This window comes from Heterodontus francisci, chromosome 1, assembly GCF_036365525.1.
Source record: "Heterodontus francisci isolate sHetFra1 chromosome 1, sHetFra1.hap1, whole genome shotgun sequence".
NCBI lineage: Eukaryota > Metazoa > Chordata > Chondrichthyes > Heterodontiformes > Heterodontidae > Heterodontus > Heterodontus francisci.
In genome coordinates, this window is record NC_090371.1 from 243,786,822 (window position 1) to 243,813,036 (window position 26,215).

General features: G+C 43.6%; 1 protein-coding gene across 14 annotated transcripts in view; it reads left to right on the forward strand.

Moving 5' to 3' along the window:
* The window catches only part of kiaa1109 (KIAA1109 ortholog), a 637,888-nt gene that overhangs the window by 213,702 nt on the left and 397,971 nt on the right, over positions 1 to 26,215 (forward strand). For all 14 annotated transcript variants that reach the window (XM_068042417.1, XM_068042485.1, XM_068042453.1 and 11 more), the window contains 4 exons: positions 142 to 372; positions 3,621 to 3,758; positions 16,218 to 16,394; positions 25,798 to 25,926. In XM_068042417.1, coding sequence (XP_067898518.1) covers positions 142 to 372; positions 3,621 to 3,758; positions 16,218 to 16,394; positions 25,798 to 25,926 — 675 coding nt within the window. The remainder of the gene's footprint in view (positions 1 to 141; positions 373 to 3,620; positions 3,759 to 16,217; positions 16,395 to 25,797; positions 25,927 to 26,215) is intronic.

Here is a 26,215-nt window from a genome sequence, read left to right on the forward strand (position 1 = left end):
TTGTAATTTTTTTTTGATAGTGAGAATTAATGCGTTAACAGATTATCAAGCAATTGCTGGAAAATTACTCTTTTGATTCTGCTGAGTTTAACTGTTCATACTTTTCTGACACCTGTCTGATATGCCGTGTTATCTTAAAAGGAAAACTACTTTGGAGAAGATGATATGTATACTGATTTTGAAGAAGTTGTCACAAGCCCCGTGCTGTCATTGTCAACATCTTCTAGTTCTGGATGGACAGCGGTTGGAGTTGAAGAAAATGACAGGAAGGAAGCCGAGATTGGAGGCAAGCAAGTCCACCCACTTACACTCCGCCCATGGGACATCTCTGTCCTCATTAATTTGTACAAAGTACATGGAAAACTTCCAGTGGTAAGTGAATTAGAACAGGAAAGATGCTCCCTTTGTGCTTTAAAGCAAGCTGTTGTTGAATCTTTGATTGTATCGCTATGTTTAAAACTGAACAATTAATTCCAGTGCATATTTTGTTCAACGCTAAGTTATCAAGTCTGTATAATAAAAGAATAAAATGGGTAAGAATGCATTGTATATAAGTTAACATATAGACTGCTATGTGCTACTAAGTGATAACACACTCAGTTTGAGATGACGCAATAATCAAAAACTGTGAAGTTCAAATGGTTTATCAATATCAATTAAACTTAGAAATGTTTGTTTTATGCAATATATTCTGAAGTTTGCTTTCTGTGTAATATATGTAAGTGGAGTTCTTGGAGTGTTGCATTCCATTTTCAGGAAGGTTTTCTTCCTCTGAACCGAGTAGTTATTGATAAACAACAGACGTATAATTTTATACCTTTGCATGTGAACTGTGATTTGAAATGTAATGATATCAGATGTCTCATGTGATTAAAATGTAAGTGATGCTAGATTTTATTTCACTGAATGTTAAAATAGTAGTTTGCTCTGTGTACATCTTGAGGCAGGGATACACCTCTAGGTTCAGGTGATCTTACTAAACTGCTCAACATCCACTGACATGGCTTATGACCTAATCTGAACCTTCTATATTGCCTTACAATGCTCTCAAATCAGCATTAATCTTTATAGCATGTATAATATCTTGAGCAGATGTTTTATAAATAGAAAACCATGTAACAAGCATAATGAGATAAATTAAAATGTCCTATGTATAATTTTATGTCGACAAAACTTGAGATTGGGATAATATCAAGCGTATTGCATGCTAGATAGTGTAGTTGCTCAGCATCTCTAAAAACCTTTGGTTATTTTCAGTGTATTGATCTGTAATATGTTGGAAGGAAAAAAGAATCGGCAAAGTTCAGCCTTTCTTTGCTGCAGCTATCACTTGAACAGTTTTACTCATACAGAAAATGCATATGCATGATATGACATAAATTGACCACATCTAATCATATGTTATCATCTTTTTAATGCACGTAACACAATTTTGCACATTCAAGGAGATTCTAATTGAGGGAACATTAAAAGGAAATGTCGACTAGCAAACCATCTAAAGTTAACTTATAAAGTAACACTGGTGTAATCAAAACATGAATGTATAAAATGTTTTGCTATCAATTTTGAAGGAAAAATACAATCTCAGTTTTCAGAAAGCACTGGGGAGTATCACAGCAGCACTGTTTTGAGTGGCAATACAATCTGGCATTCATCCCTGATTCCCCCTCTGAACCTTTTATAAGTTGTGTTCTCTGTTAAATACTAATATTTTCCCCCAGAAAAAGCAAAGCAGCACATAACAAAATACCCAAGTTAATTTGGTTAAATAATCTTTGAAGGATTTAAATGATAAAACTAGGTACAAAAAGTAGTTTCTAAAATCTGACTTGCTCTAACTATTAGAAGAAAGCATTTATCCAGATACCCTTCTGTGCTTGAAGTATCTGAACTGGTGATCAAAATTTCATCAGTTTTGAAAATCTAGGCAACTACAGGCATATCTCCATTTGTTATACAAAAATTAATGCTGATCGACCTTTGAGCTGAATTTTAGACCATGTGGTAGCATGGTTTTTGTAATCTATTGCTGCTGTTTTCTCTTGCTTTTCCTCTTTTAGATTCTCCAATGCCATTCCCAATCAAGGATATGAGGCAGATGACTTGCCACTGGAAAGTGTGAAGAAGCAGCCTGAGCTATTTGACTGCCGACTTTGCTTTCCATGTGTATCTCACCACACTGTGGCACAACATGTTTAAAGATTAGAATTGTGGTGCAGATCTTGGCTTTGGCCTCAGTTTACTGCTCCTCTATGGCCCTCAACAATATGGCTAGGATTGTGAACTCATTGGGACGGTGTGGGTGTGGTGGATGGGATATCAATCAGTATGTTGACACACCACTGCATGCTGGTATATCCTCCCAAAGTACATTTCCACCTCGTGGCAATATGCTTATAATTTTCCTTTCAGATTATGCCCTGAGAGTAGTTATATTTCTTCAGATCTTTTTGTCTCCAACAGCAATATAAGCAGTAAATTAAACTCTTGTTATTTTGTCAGCAAATTCTAGGCCAATGTTATGTTTGTTCTACTTCAACAAAAGTACTTTTTGTTAAACATCATATATAATACACACAATATGGGCTGGATTTTGTTCCTAGCCTGACGTCGGGTTCCGTGCCGGGGTGGGGGGAGAATTGGAGCGGCTGTGGCTGCCACGAAACCCAACACTGAGATCGCCAGACCCGATCTTCCTGGGGGCGGGATAGGCTGATGCCAGTCTTTCTGCCCAGAGGCCAATTGGGGTAAAGGCCTGCTCAGGTCAGGGAAAAAAAAGCCGACCCAAATCTGACAGAACCACATTGGACCTGAGCCCGACCCGGCCTGAGTCCCTCCATTTTTTCCCGAACCTGACCCATCCCGAGCCCGACCACTGGAATGTTCACTTTACCTATCTTGCAACTCCGAATTTGTCGGAAGCTGCAGCATGAGCATGATGACGTCATAGAGACGCTCAATGTGCAGACTCAGTTTCCCTCCTTGATGTCCCGGATTCCCAGCTCTGGTTGGCTTTTCAACTTTTAACACTTACCAGCAGAGCAAAATGCAATATTTACTTTGTGTGTCCGACCCGGACCCGGCCCAGTCTGGCCCGACCCGACCCGAGCCCGAAAGCCGGATCTGGAAGAGTGACCTGACCCGAACCCAGCACATGTCGTCGGGTCTCATCGGGTTCGGGTCGGGTAGCAGCCTTTTAAATTGGGGCCCTTGAGTAGCCTGTTGACAGCCAATTAAGGGCCTCTTCCCACCGCTGCTGGGATATATTCATGGACACCTTGGAAAACGAGGTGTCGGGGGTGGGGTGGGATGGAGTGGGTGGGGGCAGTGGTGGGTCCCTCCTTTGTGGGGACTGTAGAGAATAGTAATTCAAGAATGAATGCAATCTAACTCCTACTGTCTGTTTTCTCTTTGTTTGCATATATAATCTCATATAACAATCTTTGATCATGTGTGAGGCTTATATTAACATTTCTATTTTTTTTTTATGATTTCATAAAACTAGATTAGCTAAGTTAACTTACTACGGCAATATTTAAATCCAACAAATGTTATAATCCATCTTTAATAAATTATAGTTTGGATTTATGTGAAAAGATTTCAATTGTCATGTGCTTCAGCATTGCAGCAGTGATGGTTCAGAGTGTCCCACAGCATTCCTGGAGAGGCTTTGTTTTGAAATGAAGAAGGGATACAAAGAGACAATGCTGCAACTTATATTATCACCTGTTTACATTTTTGTGAGCGACAGCTACCCGGTAAGAAACCCACAACAAATTTTGATATCATCTGTACTAGTAATTTATTATGTTTATGGGTATCCATGGTTTGAAAATCCAGCTGCTTACCATATTATTGATACAGGAGGGGTTGTGGTCATGGGCTTGATTCTCAATGTTGAGAGCCTGGCCAATGTGCCCATAAGGAAGAGGCATTCTGACCTTGCTAATTGTAGTTGAGACACTTTTGGGGGCCTGAGTAGTGGTCTTGACTTTTTTCCGTGATAGGATTAATTCTTCTGTCAGCACTTTCCTTCTGTTGAGGGAGCAGCACCCATCCCTGTCTGATGTTTGAGTTCACTTCAGATTCCTAACTTCTTGGGACAAAAGTACACTTTTGATGTGCCTCTAGTGGTGTGGGAAAGTAAAGTAAGAGACCCTCTCTAACTCTGTCAGGGTTAGCACTGGAAGCTCCCAATGGACACATCAGCCTGCTAGATTTTTGATTTTGCAACTTGAGTGAAGTCATTTGACATTCTGATAATTTATAAATCCAGTTTAGGAAGATGAAAAAATAACCACCAAATATCTAGGGCGTGATTATTTCTCTCTGGTAAACAATGTGGTACGATGTATAAAATTTGTAATGATTTATGTTCAAGAAAGCATATTGCAATCACTACACAAGTAAATGGAAGGCTCTTTTTCAGAGCCTTCTTCACAAGTCTTGCTTCAGTAATTTGAGTTTCTCTGCATCTTGTGAGTTTATTTTGCATTTATTTTCAAGCTTGTGAAATCTTTATTTTAAATGTTACTATTTGATATAATTGCTGTAATGATTGAGATGAGCCAAAGATAAAAAACTTCCCTTTTTTGAGTGCTTCAAATTATGTTAAGCATGAATGTCAGGACTCTGATTAGGTGTAGCAGATGTGCCAGTCAAAATTGTTGTACTCCTTTTGATTGACAAGGGTATTTGTCTAGTGATAAAGTATCCTTTTGATGCAAGCTTGCATCCTTTCTCATCCAGAACTTTCATTTGATAAATTATGGCAATATTTTGACTATTTTTATTCTGAACTATCATGGTGTATTCCTATTGATGGGAGAATTTGAACTTGAAAACTGCTGCTGTTCATTGTTCCTTGATGTATCCTAAGAGCTTTATCTATTCCTATCAGAATATGTGTCTATCTGCTGTGATGAACGCAAAACGACAATGGAATTACTCAGTGTAAAACTCAAAAATGATAACAATTGAAGGGTTTTCAATTCTACTTTTAGAGCATAAGAACTAGAGGCAGGAGTAGGCAATTCAGCCCCTCGAGCCTGCTCTGCCATTTAATACGATCATGGCTGATCTCATCTCTGCCTCAACTCCATTTTCCTGCCCGTTCTCCATAACCCTTCAACTCATTACTAATTCAAAATCTGTCTATCTCCTCCTTAAATTTACTCAATGTCCTGGCATCCACTGCACTCTGGGATAGTGAATTCCACAGACTCACGACCCTTTGAGAGAAATAATTTCTCCTCATCTCTGATTTAAATCTGCTACCCCTTATCTTAAAACTATGACCTCTCGTTCTAGATTGCCCCACCAGAGGAAGCATCCGCTCTACGTCTACTTTCTCATCTTATATACCTCAATTAGATCTCCTCTCATTCTTCTAAACTCTAGCGAGTAAAGGCCTAAACTGCTCAATCTCTCTTCATAAGACAAACTCCTCATCTCTGGAATCAATCTAGTGAACCTCCTCTGAACTGCCTCCAATGCAACTACATTCCTCCTCAATAAGGGGACCAAAACTGTACGCAATACTCCAGGTGTGGTCTCACTAATGCCTTGTACAGTTGTTTTGCACAGAACATTTAGTTAAATGGTACAAAGTCATCCAAGATTTTTTCCTGCTTGGTGTGGACAAAACATCTTCCTCAGTTTTACTTTGCTTCCTGTAACTTGGATTATTTATAATACAATTGAGAGAGGTTTTTGTGCACATTTGTACTGATGCTTAAATGCTTACCTCCATCAAAAAGCTTATTTTAAGTCATGTAGTTCTATTTAGCAGCGAGATTTTAATAAACTGAATTAGTTCTCATAGTTTATTTTAAACAGCTGTCTCATTTTAAGTAGTTGAAAGAAAAGCCAAAGGTATACAGTTTGAAGTGACCAGCTGGTTAGTATAACCAAATTTACTGTTTGTGGCTGAGCAGCTTGAATTTCTGGCATTTGAAGTTTGAAACAGTTATTTTCTGCAGAAACATTCTGTTCAAAGGCAAAAGAAAATGAGTAGTTTAATCTGCATAAGGTAGAGACTGGGGGCTTCCCATTCAGTGTAAGGGAGATGGTACGTGTGTTAACATGGAATTCGTCTGTATTTCTCCTCATAACCAAGCCTGGAGTGGCATTAATAGAAGCCTGAGAATAGGTTGTGCACTGTGGTTTCTGCAGAATATGGTGCAAACTGTCCAAATAAAGGAAAGAAAAAGTGTAGCAGGGGTATGAAATATTCTTCACCATGAAAGAAATGGATACATTTTACCTTATGCTACCTGATTATGGTGACAACCTTAAATATCCTTTGCGTTTTTCAAAGTACTGGGGTTCATTTGTAGAGGTGTAGATTACAAAAGCAGGGAGGTAATACTAAATTTATATACACACTGGGAATACTATGTCATTCTGCTCTCCATACTAGAACAACAATAACTTGCATTTATATAGCGCCTTTGATGTGTAATAAAACATCCCAAGGCACTTCACAGTGGCATTATAGCACAAAATATGACAATAAACCACATCAGGAGATATTAGGGCAGATGACCAAAAGCTTGGTCAAAGGGTTAGGTTTTAAGGAGTGTCTTACAGGAGGAACGTGAGGTGGAGAGGTTTAGGGAGGGAATTCCAGATATTAGGGCCAAGGCAGCTGAAGACATGGGCGCCAGTGGTGGAGCGATTAAAATCAGGGATGCTCAAGAGGCCGGAATTAGAGGAACGCAGATGTATCTGAGGGTTGTTGGGCTGGAGGATATTGCAGAGATAGGGAGGGGTGAGGCCATGACAAGATTTGGAAAAGGATGAGAATTTTAGAATTAACATTTTTTTGCTAGAAGCTAGTGTAGGTCAGCAAGCACAGGGCTGATAGATGAATGGCATTTGGTGTGAGTTAGGACACAGACCGCAGAGTTTTGGATGACCAAGTTTTCGGAGACTAAAATGTGGGAGGCTGGCCAGGAGTGAATTTGAATAGTCAAGTCTGGAGATAACAAAGGGGTGGGTAAGGGTTTCAGCAGCAGAAAAGCTGAGACGGGCGATGTTACGGAGGTGGAAGCAGGTGATCTTAGCGATGGTGCCAATATGTGGCTGAAAGCTCATCTCTGGGTCAGATATGATACCAAGGTTGTGAGCTGTCTGGTTCAGCATCAGACAGTTGCCAGGGAGAAGGATAGAGTCAGTGGCTAGAGAGTGGAGTTTCTGGCACGGACTGAAGACAACGGCTTTGGTCTTTCAGTATTTAATTGGAGGTTATTTCTGCACATGTTGGACAAGCAGTCTGACAATTTAGATAACTGCAGGGGTTGAGAGAGGTGCTGGTGAGGTAAAGCTAGGTGTCATCAGCGTACATTTGGAAACTAATGCTTTTTTGGGATGATGTCATCAAGAGGCAGCATTTAGTTGAGAAATAGAGGTTCAAGGATAGATCCTTGGGGGACACCAGAGGTAATGGTGTAGGTGTGGGAAGAGAAGCCATTGAGGGTGATTCTCTGGCTGTGATTAGATAGATAAGAATGGAATCAGACGAGTGCCGTCCCACCCAGTTGGAAGACAGTGGAGAGATATAGGAGGAGGATGGTGTATTCAGCTGTGCCAAAGGCTGCAGACAGATCGAGAAGGATGAGGGGGGATAGTTTGCCTTTGTCACAGTCGCATAGGATGTCATTTGTGACTTTGATACGAAAAAGGATATTGAGACACTGGAGAGAGATTTACAAGGAGGTTACTGGAATTGTGAGAATGCATCTATCAGGAAAGATTGAGCAATCTGAGGCTCTTTTCTGCAGAAATAAGGCTAAAAAGAAAAGGGATAGAGGTCTTTAAACTAATGAAGGGTTTTGTTAGGATGGATGTGGAGAATCTGTTTCCACTTGTGCTTGAGTTCAGAACAAGGAGGCATAACCATACAATGATACAGCACAGGAGGAGGCCATTTCAGCCCATCATGCCCAGAGTCACTTGTTGAAAGTTCTATCCAATTAGTGTCTCTCCCCTGCTCTTTGTCCATAGCCTTGCAAATCTTTCCTTTTCAAGTATTTATCCAATTCTCTTTTGAAAGTTATTATTGAACCTGCTTCCATGAACGTTTCAGGCACTGTATTTCAGATCATAACAGCTTGTTGCCTGGGAAAAAAATTTTTTTTCCTCATGTTGCTTCTCGTTCCTTTGCCAATTATTTTTAAGTCTAGATCTTCTGGCCACTGGAGACAATGTCTCATCATTAACTCCATCAAAACCCTTCAACATTTTGAACTCCTCCATTAACATAGAAACAAAGAAAATAGGAGCAGGAGTAGGCTATTCGGCCCTTTGAGCCTGCTCCGCCATTCATTATGACCATCCAACTTAGGGGAGGCAGTGGTGTAGTGGTATTGTCACTGGACTAGTAACCCAGAGACCCAGGGTATTGCTCTGGGGACATGGGTTCAAATCCCACCAAAGCAGAAGGTGGAATTTGAATTTCATTAATAAATCTGGAATTAAAAAGCTAGTCTAATGATGGCCATGAAACCATTGTCGATTGTTGTAAAAATCCATCTGGTTCATGTCGTTTAGGGAAGGAAATCTGCTGTCCTTACCTGGTCTGGCCTAGATATTTCTCCAGACCCACACAATGTGGTTGACTCTGACATGCCCTCTGAAATGGACTAGCAAGCCACTCAGTTGTATTTAACCACTACGAAATCAATAAAAAAGAATGAAACTGGACGGACCACCCGGCATCAACACCTGGAAATGACAACGGCAAACCCAGCCCTGTCGACCCTGCAAAGTCCTCCTTACTAACCTTGTGCCAAAGTTGGGAGAGCTGTCCCACAGACTAGTCAAGAAACAGCCTGACATAGTCATACTCATGGAATCATACCTGACAGACAATGTCCCAGCCACTTCCATCATCATCCCCGGGTATGTCCTCTCTCACCGGCAGGACAGACCCAGCAGAGGTGGTGGCACAGTGATATACAGTCGGGAGGGAGTTGCCCTGGGAGTCCTCAACATTGACTCCGGACCCCATGAAGTCTCATGGCATCAGGTCAAACATGGACAAGGAAATCTCCTGCTGATTACCACCTACCGCCCTCCCTCAGCTGATGAGTCAGAACTCCTCCATGTTGAACACCACTTGGAGGAAGCACTGAGGATGGCAAGGGCGCAGAATGTACTCTGGGTGGGGGACTTCAATGTCCATCACCAAGAGTGGCTTGGTAGCACCACTACTGACCGAGCTGGCCGAGTCCTAAAGGACATCTCTGCTAGACTGGGTATGCAGCAGGTGGTGAGGGAACCAACACGAGGGAAAAACATACTTGACCTCGTCCTCACCAATCTGCCTGCCGCAGACGCATCTGTCCATGACAGTATTGGTAGGAGTGACCACCGCACAATCCTTGTGGAGACGAAGTACCGCCTTCACATTGAGGAAACCCTCCATCGTATTGTGTGGCAGTACCACCGGTGCTAAATGGGATAGATTTCGAACAGATCTAACAATGCAAAATTGGGCATCCATGAGGCGCTGTGGGCCATCAGCAGCAGCAGAATTGTGCTCAAGCACAATCTGTAACCTGACTGCCTGGCATATCCCCCACTCTGCCATTACCATCAAGCCAGGAGACCAGTTCTCCCAGTTTCTCCGTCTCCGACGCATCTGCTCTGATGATGCTACCTTCCATGACGGTGCTTCTGATATGACCTCCTTTTTCCTCAACCGAGGATTTCCCCCCACTGTGGTTGACAGGGCCCTCAACCGTGTCCGACCCATTCCCCGCACCTCTACCCTCACCCCTTCCCCTCCCTCCCAGAACCGTGACAGGGTTCCCCTTGTCCTCACTTTTCATCCCACCAGCCTCCATATCCAAAGGATCATCCTCCACCATTTTCGCCACCTCCAGCGTGATGCCACTACCAGTCGCATCTTCCCCTCCCTTCCCCTGTCAGCATTCCGAAGGGATCGTTCCCTCCGCGACACCCTGGTCCACTCCTCCATTACCCCCACCACCTCGTCCCCATCCCAGGGCACCTTCCCCTGCAATCGCAGGAGGTGTAATACCTGCCCATTTACCTCCTCTCTCCTCACTATCCCAGGCCCCAAACACTCCTTTCAGGTGAAGCAGCGATTTACTTGTACTTCTTTCAATGTAGTATACTGTATTCGCTGCTCACAGTGTGGTCTCCTCTACATTGGGGAGACCAAGCGCAGACTGGGTGACCGCTTTGCGGAACATCTCCGCTCAGTCCGCAAGCAGGACCCTGAGCTTCCGGTTGCTTGCCATTTCAACACACCCCCCTGCTCTCATGCTCACATCTCTGTCCTGGGATTGCTGCAGTGTTCCAGTGAACATCAACGCAAGCTTGAGGAACAGCCTCTCATCTACCGATTAGGCACACTACAGCCTGCCGGACTGAACATTGAGTTCAATAATTTCAGAGCATGACAGCCCCCCATTTTACTTTCATTTTTAGTTATTTTTTCTTCCTTTTTTCTACATTCTTTTTTACATTTTTTACAATCTTTTTTTGCATTTATTTCATTTCATCTTAGTTTGTTCAGTTTGCTTACCCACTGTTTTTTTCAGGTTTGCACTTGCTGCTGTTCAATATTCAGTGTATTTACACCTAATCTGTACTAATGCTTTGTCTTTCAACACACCATTAACATATTGTTTGCCTTTACTCCGTGACCTTTTGGTTAGCTATGTGGCCTGGTCCAATCTGCACCTTCTCCTTTGTTATCTCTTGCCCCACCCCCACCTCACTTGCTTATAATCTGTGACTTTTCTAATATTTGTCAGTTCCGAAGAAGGGTCACTGACCTGAAACGTTAACTCTGCTTCTCTTTCCACAGATGCTGCCAGACCTGCTGAGTGATTCCAGCATTTCTTGTTTTTATTTAAGCCAGGAGACCAACCCTGGTTCAATGAAGAGTGCAGGAGGGCATGTCAGGAGCAGCACCAGGCATATCTCAAAATGAGGTGTCAAACTGCTGAAGCTACAACACAGGACTACATGCATGCCAAACTGTGTAAGCAGCATGCAATAGAGCTAAGCGATCCCATAACCAATAGATCAGATCTAAGCTCTGCAGTCCTGCCACATCCAGCCGTGAATGGTGGTGGACAATTAAACAATTAACTGGAGGAGGTGGCTCCACAAATATCCCCATCCTCAATGATGGGGGAGCCCAGCACATCAGTGCAAAAGATAAGGCTGAAGCATTTACAACAATCTTCAGTCAGAAGTGCCAAGTTGATGATCCATCTCGGTCTCCTCCTGAAGTCCCCAGCATCACAGATGCCAGACTTCAGCCAATTCGATTCACTCCACGAGATATCAAGAAACGACTGAAGGCACTGGAAACTGTAAACGCTATGGGCCCTGACAATATTCCGGCAATAGTACTGAAGACCTGTGCTCCAGAACTTGCCGCGCCCCTAGCCAAGCTGTTCCAGTGCAGCTACAACACTGGCATCTACCCTGCAATGTGGAAAATTGCCTAGGTATGTCCTGTACACAAAAAGCAGGACAAGTCCAACCCGGCAAATTACCACCCTATCAGCCTACTCTCAATCATCAGTAAAGTGATGGAAGGTGTCATCAGTGCCATCAAGAGGCACCTGCTCAGTTTGGGTTCCGCCAGGGCCACTCAGCTCCTGACCTCATTACAGCCTTGGTTCAAACATGGACAAAAGGTCTGAACTCAAGAGGTGAGGTGAGAGTGACTGCCCTTGACATCAAGGCAGCATACGACCGAGTATGGCATCAAGGAGCCCGAGCAAAACTGAAGTCAATGGGAATCGGCGGAAAACCCTCCGCTGGTTGGAGTCATACCTAGCACAAAGGAAGATAGTTGTGGTTGTTGGAGGTCAGCATCTGAGCTTCTGGACATCACTGCAGGTGTTCTTCTGGGTAGTGTCCTAAGCCCAATCATTTTCAGCTGCTTCATCAATGACCTTCCTTCAATCATAAGTTCAGAAGTAGGGATGTTCGTTGATTGCACAATGTTCAGCACTGTTCACAACTCCTCAGATACTGAAGCAGCCCATGTAAAAATGCAGCAAGACTTGGACAATATCCAGACTTGGAGTGATAAGTGGCAAGTTACATTCGCGTCACACAAGTGCCAGCAATGACCATCTCCAACAAGAGAGAATCTAACCATCTCCCCTTGACATTCAATGGCATTATGATCACTGAATCCCCCACTATCAATATCCTGGGGGCTACCATTGACCAGAAACTGAACTGGAGTAGCCATATAAATACCGTGGCTACAAGAGCAGGTCAGAGGCTCGGGATCCTGAGGCGAGTAACTCACCCCCTGACTCCCCAAAGCCTGTCCACCATCTACAAGGCACAAGTCAGGAGTGTGATGGAATACTCTCCACTTGCTTGATGGGTGCAGCTCCAACAACACTCCAGAGGCTCGACACATCCAGGACAAAGCAGCCTGCTTGATTGGCACCCCATCCACAAGCATTCGCTCCCTCCACCACCGAAGCACAGTGGCAGCAGTGTGTACCATTTACAAGATGCACTGCAGCAACACACCAAGGCTCCTTAGGCAGCATCTTCCAAACCCGTGACCTCTACCAACTAGAAGGGCAAGAGCAGCAAATGCATGGGAACACCACCACCTGCAAGTTCCCCTCCAAGTCGCACACCATCCTGACTTGGAACTATATTGTTGTTCCTTCACTGTCGCTGGGTCAAAATCCTGGAACTCCCTTGCTAACTGTGGATGTACCTACCCCGCATGGACTGCAGCGGTTCAAGAAGGCAGCTCACGACCACCTTCTCAAGGGCACTTAGGGATGGGCAATAAATGTCGGCCTGGCCAGCGACGCCCACATCCCATGAATGAGTTAAAAAAAACTGTTCCCGCTTTCTCCCCATATCCTTTGGTCCCTTTCGCCCCAAGAGCTGTATCTAACTCCTTCTTGAAAACATACAATGTTTTGGTCCCAACTGCTTTCTGTGGTAGCGAATTTCACAGGCTCTCCACTCTGGGTGAAGTAATTTCTCCTCATCTCAGTCCTGAAGGGTTTACCCCGTATCCTTAGACTATGGCCCCTGGTTCTGGACTCGCCCACCAATTAAATTTTCCTTTAACCTTCTCTGCTCTCAGGATGTGCTCTGTGCCCCCTTTCAGTTCCCAGAACTGGCCCCATTCTTTATCTGGAGCCTATCCCAGTGTTTTATAAAGGTACAGCATAACTTCCTTGCTCTTGCACTCTATGCCTCCATTTATAAAGCCAATGATCCCAGTGTTCTTTACTTGTCCTGCCACCTTCAAAGACTTATGCAAGAACACCCGCAAGTCTCTGTGTTTCTGCACCCCCTTTAAAATTATATCATTTAGTTTATATTACTTGTCTTCATTATTCCTACCAAAATGAATGATGTCATTACTTCACTGTATTTCATCTGCCATGTCTCTGCCCATTTCACCAGTCTGCCTTTATCTGCCTGAAGGCTGTTACTATCCTTTTCGCTGTTCAGTCCATTTGAGTTTTGTGTTATCTGCCAACTTTGAAATTATGCCCTATATACCCAAGTCCTCCTCCTTAATATAAAAGCAAAATACTGCAGATGCTGGAAATCTGAAATAAAAACAAGAAATGCTGGAAATACTGAGCAGGTTTGGCATCTGTGGAGAGAGAAGCAGAGTTAATGTTTTAGGTCAGTGACCCTTCTTCATAACTGGCAAATGTTAGAAATGTAATGGGTTTTAAGCAAATAAAGTGAGTCTTGGGCAAGACATAACAAAAAGGAAGGTGTTGATAGGACAGAGGGTCACGGAGAATAATTGACCAGAAGGTCATGGAACAAAGGCAAATGGCATGTTAATGGTGTGCTGAAAGACAAAGCGTTAGTGCAGAGAGGGTGATGGTAGACAGAATAATGAACAGCCCTGGCCCAAAGCACAAACATGAAAAAACCAGTGGGTAGGTATATGGTAAAAATAAAAAAATGAATGATGAAACTAAAAATAAAAAAGGGGGGCCTGTCATGCTCTGAAATTATTGAACTCAATGTTCAGTCCGGCAGGCTGTAGTATGCCTAATCGGTAAATGAGATACTGTTCCTCGAGCTTGCATTGATGTGCACTGGAACACTGCAGCAAGCCCAGGACAGATATGTGGGCATGACAGCGGGGGGTGGGGAGGGTGTTGAAATGGCAAGCAACAGGAAGCTCAGAGTCATGCTTTCGGACTGTGTGGAGGTATTCCATAAGGCGGTCACGCAATCTGTGTTTGGTCTCCCCAATGTAGAGGAGACCACATTGTGAGCAGTGAATATAGTATACTAAATTGAAAGTAGTACAAGTAAATCACTGCTTCACCTGAAAGAAGTGTTTGGGGCCTCGGATAATGAGGAGAGAGGAGGTAAATGGGCAGGTGTTACACCTCCTGTGATTGCATGGGAAGGGGACGAGGTATTGGGGGTAATGGAGGAGTGGACGAGGATGTCGCGCAGGGAATGATCCTTTCGTAATTCTGACACGGGAGGGGAGGGGAAGATGCGTTTGGCAGTGGCATCACACTGAAGTTGGCAGAAATGGTGGAGGATGATCCTTTGGATGTGGAGGTTGGTGGGGTGGAAAATGAGGACTAAAGGAAACCTGTCGCGGTTCTGGGAGGGAGGGGAAGTGGTGAGGGTAGAGGTGTGGGAAATGGGCCGGACATGGTCGAGGGCCCAGTTAACCACAGTGGGGGGGAATCCTTTGTTGAGGACAAAGGAAGACATATCAGAAGTGCTGTCATGGAAGTTAGCATCATCAGAGCAGATGCATCGGGGACGGAGAAACTGGGAGAATGGAATGGAGTCCTCACAGGAGGCAGGGTGTGAAGAACTGTAGTTGAGGTAGCTGTGGGAGTCGGTGGGCTTATAATGAATATTAGTAGACAGCCTATCCCCAGAGATGGAGACAGAGAAGTTGAGAAAGGAAAGTGAAGTATCGGCGATGGACCACGTAAAGGTGAGAGAAGGGGGTGGAAATTAGAAGCAAAGTTGATAAAGTTTTCCAGTTTGGGGCGGGAGCGGGAAACGGCACCACTACAGTTATCAATCTACCGGAAAAAGAGTTGGGGAAGGGGCCTGGATATGACTGGAACAAGGAATGTTCGACATATCCCACAAATAGACAGGCATAACTAGGACCCATGCGGGTATCCATAGCAACACCTTTTACTTGAAGGAAGTGAGTGGAGTTGAAGGAGAAGTTGTTCAAAGTGAGAACAAGTTCAGCCAGCTATCAAAGTGTAGTGCTCCTAACGCCACTGCACCTCTTCCCTCCAGTTTGAAACAAACAGTCACCACTACTTATAATGAGAGCAAGATACTGCGGGTGCTGGAACTCTGAAATCAGAACGGAAAGTACCGGCAATACTCAGCAAGTTTGGCAGCATCTGTGTAGAGAGAAACAGAGTTAACATTTTGGATCTGTGACCCATCAGAACTGGCAAAAGTTAGAAATGTAACAGTCTTTGAGCAAGTGATGGGAGGAGAACTTTCTCAAAAGTGTAGCTGCTTGTCTTCATTCTGGCCCCAAAAACCAGATGCCTACTGAAGTAAAATTGTATTCGATACATCACAGTGGCTTACTGTGCAAAGAGTGGTCTATAAAGTATGTGATGTAGTGCTGCTTACAATTTTGCAACTTAGAGTCTTGGGTGGGAATAAGAACAATTTTAAGACAGTCATCAAATTGAGGGGGTTAACATGACCAGTTATGAACTATTGGTAGCTTGTAGGTTCCTCTGAGCCCTGCCCCTTAGATTATTTGTTTTAGATGATTTTGGCATTTATCAGTCCAATGTTTTATGCTCAGTACCAGAAACGTCAGAGTCCAGTTTTCACAAAAAGCACAAGCATTTCAGGTTACACAGAGAATAGATTACAGAACATTGCAGGCGTAACGCAGACTGATTCGCAGCACTGAATATTGTGTAAGTTAGTATTAGAATTTACTTTTTGTATTTGGTAACTTTAAATTCATTAGATTCTAATATGCTTGAAAAATAAAAACATTGCAAACTCCTATATTTGTTTGGGAGTGGGGTTAATTTTTTGTTTACTTGAGGTACTTAAAGGACAGTTTGGGTTCTTGATTAATTTTCAGCTTTGTGCAAAATGTACTGACATTAACTCATATTGTGCTTTGATTTTAATAGCAGTAATGCAGATAGTGGTGATTTTGCTCTTTTTTTTTCCTGCAGAGGCCATCCGTGGATGGACTACTTCGTGAAGGTCACATCAGCCTGTCTGGATTGCAGTTACGTGCCCATGCCATGTTCTCAGCAGAGGGGCTACCGTTAGGCAACACAACATTGGAATATTCGTGGCTGATTGATGTGCAAGCTGGCCTGCTTACTGCTAAAGTAACCTTGCCACAGGTAGTTTGTCAAATATGTGGAAAACTAAGTTAATATTTATTGCTTCCTTTTTCCCCCCAAAGAATTTTACTTTGGCCTGTCTACTTATGGCAGTTACAGGAGCATACATTTAATACAGTGAGTCTTGTGGCATAATTATGTACACATTTAAAAAAAATATATTTTGCTGATTAGTAAGTTTATAAAAATGTTGATTAATTTTAGTCCCATTTCCTCTAAGTTGTCCAGATGAAGTACTTTTGTCTATCCTAAGACCATCTACCTTTTTTAATAGTTTTTTTTACAAATTATCTAACTCCTCTGGAAATCTGATTTCTGACTTTAGTAACTTACCCTCCTTCCGAGGTCAAGATATGTAAGATAATTACTAACTGCTATTTCGTTCTGGAATTCCAACTTCCTGTAGTCATCTTAAGTTGCCCAATTCTTTCTTTAATTCTTTATTTGCTGCATGTGTATTTTGAATTTTTTTTATTGTTTCAAGTGTTATCAACAATTACGTCCAGTGTTTGTCTTGGTTTCTTCATTTTCTTAAATTGCTTTTACTCAATTCTCTGCTTCCCAGTTTTTTTATGTTTCAAAAGTATTCTGCTATTGCTAATAGTTTAATTTGGTCAGAATTGATCTTAATTATGGACTCAAGTTATCCTTAAATGCTTTTCTTTTCCAAAGTACATCTCATAAACATTATATTTCAATAATTTTTGAAATTTGATTTTATTCTCTCAAAGCTTGATCTTTTAAAGCCCAATATTTTTTTGTGTCCCAGTCAATAAGCTTGTGTGCACTGCAGTCATGAGTGAATACAGAAATCTGTATTTTTTTTTTACTAACAGCTGACTCTTTTGTTTGTCATTCAAGTGGTGTGTGCAACAATTGTGCAATTTTGACATACCATATGTGGTACAAAATTAAAAGCTTTTAAGCACTACATTTTGCAGTCCACATTTCCATTCACTGTTGCAAATGCTGATCCATTCATTATTTGCAAACCAGAGTGTGATTAGTCTGTTTCCATAATCTAAGATCCCTGAATGGTGTCATTTTTTGTGTGTATAAATTGTCATCATGAATCATTTTGTCATCACTTGGTGCCAGTTGCAGATTGAATGGTTCTCTTGTGGAATGTAGACGGTGAGCAGTGTGGTATGACCTAAGGGGAAGTGAAACAAAGTAGAAAGGGCTAGGAAGGAATTCAAACTGAAATTAAGAAGGAAGATTTTACATTGTACTCCTGTTGCCATGATTCTAATGTCATGATTTATTCTTTTTACATAGAGAACAAGTTAAAATAATTTTTTTTGATAGCAAGCTTATTGCTTTATAGAATTTTGTGCTGGCTGTGTGTAGAATCAAAAAGATCAATCCTTCTGGAAGAATTTTAGAAGGAAATTGAATACAAACAAAATTGCAGAGAAAACAAATTGACATATGTTTCCTGCAACTTTAATTTTTTGATGTCGTGGTTTCACTTGCTTAACTAATTTGGTTTATAAAAATTGACAGAGAGCAGCAGGCTAGTTGGTTTTTGTGAGGTATATACCTGTCACAAACAATTTTATTTAACAAGCTGCAAGTGAACTGTAGTAGATTAATCAATGCTGTTGGTGTGCTGCAATTCAGATTGTCCGTTGGTGGTCTCTCATGATTAATTGCTGGAACTTGTTGCTTTGGTTTTTATTAAATAGCAGCAGGGAGAAGTCAGTAGGGGTTGCTAGGTGTCTGCTAACTCTTTATCTGAAGAAGAAAGCAGTAATTTGTGTGAAACATGCTGCTAACTTATGTCAGATAACTTTACGTAAGTAATTTATACAGTTGCAATTTTAAAATAAACATGCTATATAGATTAAAAACAGAAAATGCTAGCTCTGCTCAACAGGTCAGGCTGCATCTGTAGAAAGAGGAACAGAGTTAACCTTTCAGGCTGATGACCTTTCATCTGAACTGGAAGAGGTCAGAGGTGTAACAGTTTTTAAGCTGGTAGAGAGGCAGGGAAAGAAGGTGATGGACGAAGGAAACGGATGGTCTGCAATAGGGTGGAAGGTAGGAATGATTACATGAAAAAAGGATGAAGACGCAAGGAAACGGAGGATGGTAATGGGACAAGTAAAGGAACAAAAAAAATGAGTCTAAGGAGCTGTAAATGACCACAGCAGAACCATTACTAGCATCTGTTGCTGAAAAAAATGGGAGCAGTAGTTATGATCTGAAACTGTTGAACTCATTGTTGAGTCGGGAAGATTGTAAAGTACCTAATTGAAAGATGAGGTACTGTTCGTTGAAATTCTGTTGAGCTTCCTTGGAACAGTGCAGGAGGCTGAGGATAGAGAGGTGGGAGTATTCTTTTGGGCCTCCTTATCTCGAGAGACAATGGATACGCGCCTGGAGGTGGTCAGTGGTTTGTGAAGCAGCGCCTGGAGTGGCTATAAAGGCCAATTCTGGAGTGACAGGCTCTTCCACAGGTGCTGCAGAGAAATTTGTTTGTTGGGGCTGTTGCACAGTTGGCTCTCCCCTTGCGCCTCTGTCTTTTTTCCTGCCAACTACTAAGTCTCTTCGACTCGCCACAATTTAGCCCTGTCTTTATGGCTGCCCGCCAGCTCTGGCGAATGCTGGCAACTGACTCCCACGACTTGTGATCAATGTCACACGATTTCATGTCACGTTTGCAGACGTCTTTATAACGGAGACATGGACGGCCGGTGGGTCTGATACCAGTGGCGAGCTCGCTGTACAATGTGTCTTTGGGGATCCTGCCATCTTCCATGTGGCTCACATGGCCAAGCCATCTCAAGCGCCGCTGACTCAGTAGTGTGTATAAGATGGGGGTGTTGGCCGCTTCAAGGACTTCTGTGTTGGAGATATAGTCCTGCCACCTGAAGCCAAGTATTCTCCGAAGGCAGCGAAGATGGAATGAATTGAGACGTCGCTCTTGGCTGGCATACGTTGTCCAGGCCTCGCTGCCGTAGAGCAAGGTACTGAGGACACAGGCCTGATACACTCGGACTTTTGTGTTCCGTGTCAGTGCGCCATTTTCCCACACTCTCTTGGCCAGTCTGGACATAGCAGTGGAAGCCTTACCCATGCGCTTGTTGATTTCTGCATCTAGAGACAGGTTACTGGTGATAGTTGAGCCTAGGTAGGTGAACTCTTGAACCACTTCCAGAGCGTGGTCGCCAATATTGATGGATGGAGCATTTCTGACATCCTGCCCCATGATGTTCGTTTTCTTGAGGCTGATGGTTAGGCCAAATTCATTGCAGGCAGACGCAAACCTGTCGATGAGACTCTGCAGGCATTCTTCAGTGTGAGATGTTAAAGCAGCATCGTCAGCAAAGAGGAGTTCTCTGATGAGGACTTTCCGTACTTTGGACTTCGCTCTTAGACGGGCAAGGTTGAACAACCTGCCCCCTGATCTTGTGTGGAGGAAAATTCCTTCTTCAGAGGATTTGAACGCATGTGAAAGCAGCAGGGAGAAGAAAATCCCAAAAAGTGTGGGTGCGAGAACACAGCCCTGTTTCACACCACTCAGGATAGGAAAGGGCTCTGATGAGGAGCCACCATGTTGAATTGTGCCTTTCATATTGTCATGGAATGAGGTGATGATACTTAGTAGCTTTGGTGGACATCCGATCTTTTCTAGTAGTCTGAAGAGACCACGTCTGCTGACGAGGTCAAAGGCTTTGGTGAGATCAATGAAAGCAATGTAGAGGGGCATCTGTTGTTCACGGCATTTCTCCTGTATCTGACGAAGGGAGAACAGCATGTCAATAGTCGATCTCTCTGCACGAAAGCCACACTGTGCCTCAGGGTAGACGCGCTCGGCCAGCTTCTGGAGCCTGTTCAGAGCGACTCGAGCAAAGACTTTCCCCACTATGCTGAGCAGGGAGATTCCACGGTAGTTGTTGCAGTCACCGCGGTCACCTTTGTTTTTATAGAGGGTGATGATGTTGGCATCGCGCATGTCCTGGGGTACTGCTCCCTCGTCCCAGCACAGGCATAGCAGTTCATGTAGTGCTGAGAGTATAGCAGGCTTGGCACTCTTGATTATTTCAGGGGTAATGCTGTCCTTCCCAGGGGCTTTTCCGCTGGCTAGGGAATCAATGGCATCACTGAGTTCCGATTTGGTTGGCTGTATGTCCAGCTCATCCATGACTGGTAGAGGCTGGGCTGCATTGAGGGCAGTCTCAGTGACAGCATTCTCCCTGGAGTACAGTTCTAGGTAGTGCTCAACCCAGCGGTCCATCTGTTTGCGTTGGTCAGTGATTATGTCCCCCGATTTAGATTTGAGGGGGGTGATCTTCTTGATGGTTGGCCCAAGAGCTCTCTTCATGCCATCATACATTCCTCTGATGTTTCCGGTGTCTGAGGCCAGCTGAATATGACTGCATAGGTGTTGCCAGTAGTCGTTTGCGCAACGCCTAGCTGTTCTTTGTGCAGTACTTCTGGCTGCTTTAAGTGCTGCGGATGTTAAATCGCTGGGGGCTTTCTTGTAGTTCAAAAGTGCAATGCGCTTAGCGGCTATGACAGGTTCCAGCTCTTCATTATGAGATTGAAACCAGTCTGCATTTCTCTTCGCACTTTTGCCGTAGGTGGTCAAAGCTGACTAATAGATGGCGTCTCTGATGTGGGCCCACTTGGTCTCAGCATCCCCTGTGGGAGTGTTTTGAAGGGCTGTTACAAGTGAATTTAGAAATTTTTGTAACAGCTGTGGGTGAGAAATTCTGCTCGTGTTGATGCGCGGGTGGCCCTTCTGCTTGGAATGATGCAACTTCTTTGGTCTGAGTCTAACCTTGCTGCACACCAGGGAGTGGTCGGTGTCGCAGTCCGCACTGTGGAAGCTGCGTGTGATTTGAACACTGTTTAAGGCGGCTCGCCTTGTGACAATGAGGTCTAGCTGGTGCCAACGACGTGATCTTGGGTGCCTCCATGAAACCTGGTGACAGGGTTTAGTGTGAAAGAACGAGTTGGTGATGCAGAGGTTATGATAGGTACACAACTCAAGCAGTCTCTGCCCGTTCTCATTCATCCTTCCAACGCCATAGCGCCCAAGGCAGGAGGGCCATGAGTATGATGGAGACTTAAAATGGCAAACGACCAACAGCTCAGGACTGAACAGAGGTGTTCAGTGAAGCCATCACCCTATCAGCGTTCGGTCTGCTTAACATAGAGGAGACCACATCCACAGGCAAATACTATATTCAAGGTTGAAAGAAGTATGAACAAATTGCTGTATCACCTGGAAGGAGAGTTTGGCAATGGATGGTGGGAAGGGAGGAGGTAGAAGGCAGGCGTTTCATCTCACACATTTGCATGGGAAGGTACTGCGGGAAGATGAGTGGGTATTGGGGTGATGGAAGAGTGCAGCAGAGGGAACAGTCCCTTAGGAATATTGAAAGGGGATGGGAGGGGAAGATGCGTTTGATGGTGGGATCAAGCTGGAGGTGACGAAAATGGCAGAGAAGGATCTGTTGAATGTGGAAGCTGGTGGGGTAGAAGATGTGGTCATGTGCAACCTTATTTTGGTTCTAGGAAGGAGGGGAAGAGAGTGCAGAAATATAGGAAATGGGAAGGACATGGCCGAGGGACCAATCAACCACGTTGGAGGGGATTCCTCAGTTGAGGAAATAAGAAGACATTGAGTTGAACAATTTCATCTCATAACCACTTCTTCTGTTTTTTCGGATAGGAGGTGCTGGCAATGGTTCTGCTGTTTCCATTTACAGTTCCTCCAGACCAGTGGTTCTGGAACCACAGGCGACTCATTTAAGGACTCGTGTGATTCTCGACCTTGATCAATTGTTTGAAGCTTGGAATTCTTTGCCGGACACTTCCAGTAACTTGAAAAATTGATAAAGAGAAAGACTGGCTGTATGTAATGTTGGTAAGTCACCAGGACTTGGTGGGATGCATCCAAGGATACTGAGGGAAGTCAGGGAGGACGTTGTGGAGGCACTGGCCATAATCTTCCAATCCTCCTTGGGTACAGGGCTGGTGCCAGAGGACTGAAGTATTGCAAATGTTACACCCTTCAGAAAAGGGCATAAGGATAAGCCCAGCAACCACAGGACTGTCAGTTTAACCTTGGTGACAAAAAATCCATAACAAAATTAACAGCCATTTGATCAAGTGTGGATCAATTAGGGAAAGCCAGCACAGGTTTGTTAAAGGCAAATCATGTTTAACTAACTTGATTTGAGTTTTTTGATGAGGTAACAGAGAGGGTTGATGAGGGTAATGTGGTTGATGTGGTGTACATAGACTTCCAAAAGGAATGTGATAAAGTGCCACATTGCCAGCAAACTTGAAGCCCATTGGATAAAAGGGTCAGTGGCTGCTTGGATACAAAGTTGGCTGAGTGACGGGAAAAAGAGTAATAGTGAACGGTTGGTTTTCAGGCTGGAGGAAGTTATGCAGTAGGGTTCCCCAGGGGTCAGTACCAGGACTACTGCTTTTCCTGGCGTATATTAATGATCTAGACTTGTGCGTGAAGGGCACAATTCCAAATTTTGCAGATTACACAAAACTTTTAAGTGTTGTGAACTGTGAGGAGGATAGTGATAGAAATTCAAGAGAAGATGGACAGGCTGGTGGAATGGGTGGACACATGGCAGATGAAATTTAATGCAGAGAAGTGTGAAATGATATGTTTTGGTAGGAAAAATGAGGAGAGGCAATACAAAATAAAGGGTGCAATTCAAAAGGGGATGCAGGAACATAGAGACTTGGGGGTATATGTGCACAAATTATTGAAGATGGCAGGGCAGATTGAGAAAGTGGTTAAAAAGGCATACAGGATCCTCCTGGGCTTTACAAATAGAGGCATAGAGTACAAAAGCAAGGAAGTTATGATGAGCCTTTACAAAGTACTAGTTCGGCCTCAAATGAAATATTGTGTTCAATTCTGGTGACTATATTTTAGGAAGGATTTGAAGGCTTTCGAGAGGGTGCAAAAAATATTTAGGAGAATGATTCCAGGGATGAAGAACTTCAGTTACATGGATAACTGGAGATGCTGGGGTTGTTGCTCTTCGAGAACAGAAGGTTGAGAGGAAATTTGATAGAGATGTTCAAAATCATGAGGGGTCTAGACAGAGTGTGTGCAGAGAAATTGATTCCATTGGCAAAAGGGTTGAGAACTAGAGGACAGTGATATAAGGTGAATGGCAAAAGAAGTAATGGTGACATGAAAAACCTTTTTATGCAGCGAGTGGTTAGGATCTGGAATGCACTGCCTGAGAGTGTGGTGGAGGCAGATTCAATCGTGGCTTTCAAAAGGGAATTGGATAAGGACCTGAAGAGAGAAAACTTGTAGCGCTACGGGGGAACGGGCAGGGGAGTGGTACTATCTGAGTTGCGCTTGCAGAGAGTCGGCACAGATGTGACGGGCTGAATGGCATCCTTCTGTGCTGTAACCATTCCACTATTCTATATTGTTACGACCAAGGCGGGAGGGAGTGCGCTGATAATTCAGTTCCACTTATCCACAGATCACAGCATATTGATAAATTTTCGCACTTACCAAAACAGCCAATTAGATACTCTATTTGTCCCCAGAATAAAGCACACCAACCAGATTTCTTTAATAAACAACAAAATTAACCGTTTATTATAAAACCAAGTCTTAACCAATACTGAAGTAAATATATATATGAATTGAGATATTAAAGCTCCTTATTTTTCCCTAGCCCTCATGCACATGCACATACATTGAAAAACCGGTTAACCGGGAAAAGAGGGATTTTGGTTTACAGCTGTTTCATAGAAATAAAAGGAATAAAAAAAACTTTGATTGCCGTGATCTGGAAGGAAGTTCTTTGGTTTGGCAAGGTGTCCCAAAGTCGAATAATCGGATGCCACTCGAAGGCCGGGATTTCACGTTGGGCGGGTGGGAGCTGGCCACTGACTGAAAAGTTGGTGGCAAACCTGCTTCCGTTTCACCTGGGGAATCCGACCGCATTTTACGGGTCCCCATGCTTTAACTGTTCCGAGGTGGGACTTCCACCCACTTGAGGGAGGAAGTGCTGCCTTATTGAGCTGCCGGCTAATGAGCGGGCCGGCAGCCCTTAGTCCCAGCAGCACTACTGGGAGCGGTGGCCACTGCTAGGACTGCAGCCCAGCTGAAGACGTGGAGCCGGGAAACCAGGTAGGTTTTGGTTGCCTGACCGGGGCAATTGGTCAGGCCCCGGCGAGGCAAGGCTGGTCGGTTGGGGTGAAGTGGGGGTGGGGGGGTGTTTGGGGTAGCGGGGTCAGCCCTCCATCGGGCCCCACCCCCTCGGGAATTTGAGAAGTGCCTACTTTTCCCGGTTCCAGGACGCCTGCTTGCCATGCGTAAAATCTACCTGGAGACGGGCGAAGGCCCATAAGTGGCCACTTAAGGGCCTTGATTGGGCTGGGGCGGGCCATTTTTCAACCCCCCCCCTTACATAAAGGAGGGCGGAGCGGGTCGGGAAAGACTCCTGGGGCCTCCTGCTCCATTCTACACCAGCCCCCCCTCTCCCTTCCCCCCCCCCCCCTCCCCCCCACCGCCAGCAGCCAGCTTGTTGAGGTGGCGTAAAATTCCGGCTGAAGTCTTTCCAGGCAAGATTGATGAACAATCTGATGGGTAGGTGTTCAAAGACATTCAAGTGTAGAAGGCTTCATATAGGTCTTCCATCAGGGGTGTAGCAACAGGTGTCAGTTCTCACATTCTATGGAAAAGTCCTTTTTTAACAGTGCAAGATTGCTGCAAATTCAGGGTTTCTTCCAAAATGCAGGAGGTCAAAATACCACTTCATACAAGCTTTTGCTTTTCAAGATTAAGGATTCTTTACAGAGATGTAATACTTTTTTGGTTCTTCTTCTGATCTCCAGGCAGGTCAAAATCAAATTTCAATTGCCTGTTTTTGCCAAACCCACTGGCTTTTAAAGTTCAAAAATTAAACCAAAACCTTCTCGAAACAAGTCACATGCCAAATCATAAATTCTCTCTTGTCACAACAGAGGGTAGCTCTGAGGTCAAACCCCCTGCTGGTTTCCTTGAAATTACATGGTTTCCAGTATTTGTTTACTGGTCAAAACCAGGAACCACTCATTGATTCTGCCTTCCTTCCAGAAGCATCCATAAAGTTCAGCTTTCTCCAGATGTCTCAACGTCCACTGAAATCCTTTTCAGTTTTAAAAAATATAGAATCCCATGTTTTAATACAAAAAAAGGAAATCCTCATAACAATATGTAAACTAACCTAGTGTAAACAGGGCTAGTGTAATTTGGTCAAGGAATAATTTGTACTTTTTTCTTTCCACAACCAAGGAAGTGGTGTGGAATTGATCAAGATACATTGCTGTATTCTAGCTTCATATTCTTTTAGTTTCTAGTCATTAATGTGTACACCAACAAAGTTTGCAATGCCTTTATCCTCTGCAGCTGGCAACTCTGCTAGAGTGGGGACAGACATTCATCTTTCACGTGATGTGTAAAGAATACGAATTGGAAAGGCCCAAATCCATTGTTTTATGTCAGCATGGAGTTGATCAGCGTTTCTGTGAATTGCAGGTAAGGACATTCAAATGTTACTAAGCTATATTCTGTAATGTATGCTGCTAATCAGCTTTAAACAAAATGGAACTTTGTCCATGTAGAAGTCTAATCTTAGTTGAGGGATAGCTATGATGGGGAAACCTGTTGTCAACCTCTGATTTTCTGGTCAATAGTAATTTGGATTTAGTGATAGATAAAGCTCCACTTGTGCTACCCCAGCAATAAAAACATTATCTTAATATATTGGTGTTAATATTGAGTATAATGCTAACAATTGAAGTTTTATGTATTAAATACAAAGGGA